The 5175-nt window shown below is 71.6% G+C and overlaps 1 protein-coding gene across 1 annotated transcript in view; it reads right to left on the bottom strand.

Moving 5' to 3' along the window:
• Positions 1 to 6: 6 nt before the first annotated feature.
• Positions 7 to 5175, bottom strand: part of JAK3 (Janus kinase 3) — an 8854-nt gene continuing 3685 nt past the window's right edge. The window contains exons 10-22 of the mRNA XM_019548078.1: positions 4720 to 4831; positions 4314 to 4500; positions 4050 to 4171; positions 3777 to 3908; positions 3449 to 3533; positions 2959 to 3092; positions 2639 to 2777; positions 2218 to 2369; positions 1991 to 2141; positions 1677 to 1816; positions 1236 to 1425; positions 1017 to 1141; positions 7 to 710 (exon numbers count right to left, since the gene is read on the bottom strand). Of these exons, the coding sequence (XP_019403623.1) occupies positions 534 to 710; positions 1017 to 1141; positions 1236 to 1425; positions 1677 to 1816; positions 1991 to 2141; positions 2218 to 2369; positions 2639 to 2777; positions 2959 to 3092; positions 3449 to 3533; positions 3777 to 3908; positions 4050 to 4171; positions 4314 to 4500; positions 4720 to 4831 (1846 nt within the window). The 3' untranslated portion in view covers positions 7 to 533. The remainder of the gene's footprint in view (positions 711 to 1016; positions 1142 to 1235; positions 1426 to 1676; positions 1817 to 1990; positions 2142 to 2217; positions 2370 to 2638; positions 2778 to 2958; positions 3093 to 3448; positions 3534 to 3776; positions 3909 to 4049; positions 4172 to 4313; positions 4501 to 4719; positions 4832 to 5175) is intronic.

Raw genomic sequence — 5175 nt, 5'->3', positions numbered from 1 at the left:
GAAAGAGGGGGAGGGCGCGGACAGCCAGACACGCTCCATCACGGCCGCCCTCCTGCCCCCCATCCCTGGCCAGCGGTCTGCAGCGGAGACCTCAGCCCTGGAGATCTCCACCCAGCGCCTTCGGGCGCCCGCAGCCTGCAGCACGCTCCCTTTGCTCTTTGCGACTCAGTTTCCCCCAGGGGCGGGCACCTCGCCAGCATGGGGCGAGGGGGTAGGCTGACCCGGCGGAGCGGAGACCGGGGGTCTCTGGCCCGCCCGCTATGTCGCTGGACACGAGGGAGAGGCCGGGGCGCTGCCCGAGCTAACTGCATGCCTGTGGCTGGGGTAGTGCCACGTTGCACCCGCCTGTGCCAGGTGTAACCACGCTTGGCTTCCTGCAGCGTGGCGTCAGGAGGGAAACTGAGGCACGGACAGAGAAAGAGACCAGGCGGAGGCCACTCGGTGAGCGTGTGGCGGGGGACCCGGGCCTCCTGGCTGCCCTGCAGGCTGGGCCCCGCCGCGGCGCCCAGGGCTGCCCCAGGGACTCGGGCCCCTTACCAGAAGACGGGGCTCTGCCCCGGCTCGCGCACGACGTAGTACTCCTTGCCCTGGGGCAGCAGCTTGGCCAGGCCGAAGTCCCCGATCTTCACGTGGTTGTCGTTCTCCACCAGGATGTTGCGGCTGGCCAGGTCCCGGTGCACGCAGCGCTGGGCGCCCAGGTACTCCATGCCCTGCCAGACATGCCCGCAAGCCCCAGCTGGCATTGCAGGGTTGTGGGGGGGCCTGCCCCAGGAAAGCCTCTCGCCGCCCTCCCCCACCCGCCCCGGGCATCTGGACCCGCACCCCTGGGCTTCACCCCCTCTGCTGCTGCGCCTCAGTTTCCTGCCCTGCTGCACGGGGATGGGCCCGTCCCTGGCGTGCTGTGGGCTTTGCAGGGGCTGGGACCCTGGGGCTGCCGTGAGGGGGGCTCCCCTGGGATTGTGGGGCCCGTGCCAGGCCCTCCCCTGGCAGTGCCCCCCGCCCAAGCCGGCCTGCACCTTGCAGATCTGCAGCGCGTAGAGCAGCAGCTTGCGGTGGTCCAGGCGCGCCTGGTTCTTCTGCAGGAAGTCCCGGAGGCACCCGTTGGGCAGGTACTCCATCACCAGCCGCAGGCTCCGGCGCCCTGTGGGCACGGGGGGCTCAGCCGCGGCTGCCGGGGCCAGATCCCGAGCCGCTGGGCCGCGGCTCGGGCTCTGCCCCCCCGCGCCCCGGCTCACCCCGGCTGTAGCAGACGCCGCGGTACTTGACGATGAAGTCGTTGTGCAGGGCGCGCAGGATGGCGATCTCCCTCTCGAAGTCCCGCAGCTGGTCGGCCGAGCTCTGCTGCAGCCGCTTCACGGCCACCAGCTCCCCGGTGCTGTCGTCCAGCGGGTCGTAGCGGCACAGCTCCACGCTGCCGAAGTTGCCCTGTGACCGGCAGCGCGGCCCGATGAGCGGAGCCGGAGCCGCACCCGCACCCGCAGGGAGACGCCGGGTGGGCCAGGTGCTCGTGGAGGGGCGACCCCCCAGGTGGAAGGGCCGGCGGGAGCAGGAGGGCCAAGAGAGGTGCTAATGCCCCCGGCTTGGGCACAGATGCCCTGGCAGCGCGTCCCCGGGTACAGCTCTGCTGCAGCGGGGCGCCAGGGGAGCGGGGTGTGGGGCAGCGAGACCCCGCTCACCTTGCCCAGCACGGAGATGTACTTGAGGTGGCGCTCCTCGAAGAGCGTGGGGTCCTGGCACAGGGGCGCGTTGGCGTAGTCCCAGAAGCCGTCCCTGGCTGGGGGGTCGCTGGGCGACAGGTCCGACAGCAGCTCGTAGTCTGAGCGTGGCGGAGGGAAAGCTCAGCGGGTCTGGGTCCTCGCAGCAAGCCCCCCAGGGTACGGGCAAGACCCCCGAACCCTGTCACGCCCCTGCACCCGCCCGGGGACCTCCCCGCCTTGTCCCGCCTGCCCGGGAAGCCTGGCATCCTCCCCCCGCCCCGCCAGGCGCCCACCCGAGGTGATGAGGCTGTTGAGGTCCCGGAGGATGGCGCGGAAGGAGGGGCGCCCGCGGGGCTGGTAGTCCATGCACTGGGCCACCAGGTTGGCCAGCTCTGTCCACTTGGGAGGGGGCAGCTGCAGGGCGCTCAGGTAGAAATCCAGCTTCTGGGTGGAGAAGCAGGGCGTGAGGGGCCGCAGGGTCTGCACGGCCCCCGCTTCCAGGCTGGGCGGCCCCGCTCACCTTGGAGGGCTCCAGCGCGCCCAGGGGCACGGCGCCGCTGCCGAAGATCTCCCAGAGCGTCGCGCCGAAGCTCCACCTGTCCGCCTCGAGCGCCAGGGCCGCGGGGTCGCGGACGCACTCGGGGGCCACCCAGGGGATGCGGTCCACGAGCACTGCGGGGAGGGGCCTGCTCAGCCGGGGCCTGCCCCGGGTTTGTCCCCCCGCGGGGCGGCAGGATGGCCTAGTGGTTACAGCGCTCGCTTGGGACCAGGGAGGCCGGGCTTCCAAGCCTGGCTCCGCCACAGCATCCCCGTAGGGCTGCCCTGTGGGGGAGGGGGCGCTGTGTCCCTCGGGGGGGGGGTCTTCCTATGCCTAGCCCTAAAGGGTGCCCCCCCTTGCTGGGGCAGGGATAGGCCAGCCCCCACCCGCGGCGGGCACTCACGCTCTGGGGCCAGCACGGTGATGCTGACCCCCGGGTCGCTGAGCTTGATGAAGGGGGGGCTCCTGCCAGCCGCGTCCCCCTCCCGCGCCAGCAGCACCTTCTTAGCCGAGACGTTGCCGTGGACGATCTTCTTGTCCTCCTGGGGGGGCAGGGGGCCGGGGGTCAGCTGCACGTCCCAGGGAGCTTGCCAGCTGTGAGCCCCAAGCCCGGGGGCTGCACGGGGCGTGCGCGTGTAGGCATGCACGAGCAAGGGGCTGTACATGTGTGCACGCACGTGTGCACGCGCCCTCATGCATGCATGGCTCCTTCCAGGGACTCACCAGGAAGTTGAGGGCGTAGGCCAGCTGCTTGGCCACTTGCAGCTTCCAGCTGGTGGTCACCTTGCCCTCGGCCTGGCTGCGGCGCAGGTAGGTGTCGAGGGCGCCGTGCCGCACGTACTCCTGCACCATGACGCCTGCAGGAGTGGGGCTGGGGCTGGGGCCGGGCAGGGCTGCAGACCCCTCCCCTGCCCCTCACTGCCCCAGGGGGTTGAAACCCCCGCGGCGCCCCCGGCAGGGCGCTGCTTCCCGCCTCTGGGACTGGGGGCCGAACCCAGGAGTCCGCGCTCCCCATCGCCTTCCCCGCAGCTGCACCCAAGTGGGGCGAAGGACCCAGGCGTCCTGACTCCATCCACCCTGCAGCGTGGCAAAGCCGGACACCCTGGCCCAGCCTCCCCGCGCCCGGCACAGGGCAGGAGCCGGGGTCCCTGCGGGCGTGGGGCTGAGTCCTACCTAAGGCGCCTCTGACCCGGGGGCGGGGGGCAATACTCACTGTCCTTCCCGATGCTGACCCCGTGCAGCAGGACAAGGTGCTTGTGCGAGACCTGGCTCATGACGCTGGCGGCTTCGAGGAAGGACTGGGTGGGGGCGAGCAGGTGAGGCAGGGCTCATGCCCTGCCAAGCACCCGCGTCCCACCTGGGTCCTGGGGGCAGGGAAGGGAGGGTGCCCCCAGACCCCAGCAGGGACTGGCTGCTCTCGGAGGCACCGCAGGGGCAGGGGCAGGGCGCTGGGGTGGGGTGGGGTGGGGAAGGAAGGCCTGCCCCCCCCCAGCCACCCGAGGCTGGGCTGTGGGGTGGCCCGGGCCGGCGCAGGGCCTCACCGCGGAGTAGTTGCGCTGGCCACTGTCCAGCACTTTGAGCAACACCTCGGTCTGGTGCTGCTCGCCGCCCTCCTGGTCCCGCTGGACGCCCCGGTAGATCTGCGTGAAGGAGCCCTGGCCCAGGCTCTCGCCCTGCGGGGGAGCGACGGGCCGCTGGGTGGGGTCCCAGCCCCTCCCTCCCCCAGCCCAGGACGACCCCCGCGCATCCTCCCAGCTGCATCCGGCCCCTGTGCCGCCCAGCCCAGCCAGCCCCCCGCTTTCCCCGGCCCCTACCCAGGTCAGGCTCTCCAGCTGGATCTTGTGGAAGGTCATCTGGTTGGGGCTGCGGCGCGGGGCGGCGGGGGAGCTGGGCAGCGCGGAGCAGCCCCCACGCACGATCAGCAGGTTGGACTTTTCTAGGGGGGCGCATACAGGGTGAGCATGGGGGGGGGCATGAGCAGGTGATTGCTGGATGCTCCCTAACGCGGAGCTGGGCTGGGCAGACAGCCCCTGCCACGGGGCACGGTGGAGGTTTCGGCGTGCCCGGCTTAACCGTACCTTTGGGCCGCGGAGGGCAGCAGTCGGCCAGGCGCATGGCCACGCCGTCGGCCTGCAGGCTGCAGTGCTGGTAGGTGCCCAGCAGCTCCCGCAGGCTGCCGAAGCGCCGCGCCACCCCGGAGAGCCCGTAGCCGCCGTCTGGGTCCTTCCGGATCAGGCAGCGCTTGTAGTCCATCCCCAGAGCCGTCTGCACCGGGACAGAGCAAGAGAGGCCTTGCGGTCCCCAGCCAGCGAGCCAAGGGGCTGGGCAAGGGCGGCAGCATGGGCCAAGCGCCCCCCCAGGGCAAATCAGCCCCAAATGCCAGCCCCGAGGCTCCCTCCCAGCGCCGGCAGACCCTTTCCAGCACAGGAGCTGGGACCGCCGCGTCCACCCCCGGCTCGCGCCGGGAAGCAGGAGCCAGCCTACCTCCACGCAGACCGTGAGCAGGTAGCTGTCGAAGTCCTGGGGGCTGCGGCGCAGGAGGCAGAGCCCTGGGCTGCTCCCCGCCGCCTTCAGCTTGTGCACCGCGAACTCCGAGCTGCGAAAGCCGGGACCGTGTCGGGCCGGTGGGTCCCAGCCCCAGGGGTCGGGCCTCGGCCCTGACCCCTGGCCCCAGCGCACATGCGGGGTGGGCTGGTTGACAAAGGCCCTGCAGCCTTGCAGGGACTCTCCCTGCCTTTCGGTTTCTCGTGGCTTGGAAGGGAGCCCCGGACAGGTGTTCCCAGTGCCAGGCAGGGAGTCGCTCGTCGGCCGGGCATTGGCGCACCTACAGCCCGGGGGCCTGGGAGCCCTGCCTGGCAACCCTCTGCCAGCCTGGCTGGGTTGGGGGTGCAGTACCCAGCAGCGCCAGCAGGGGGTGCTGCAGGCCTTTTTTTTTTTTTT

This window comes from Crocodylus porosus, unplaced genomic scaffold, assembly GCF_001723895.1.
Source record: "Crocodylus porosus isolate Cpor-Errol unplaced genomic scaffold, CroPor_comp1, whole genome shotgun sequence".
NCBI lineage: Eukaryota > Metazoa > Chordata > Crocodylia > Crocodylidae > Crocodylus > Crocodylus porosus.
This window is presented reverse-complemented; position numbering and strand designations above follow the sequence as displayed.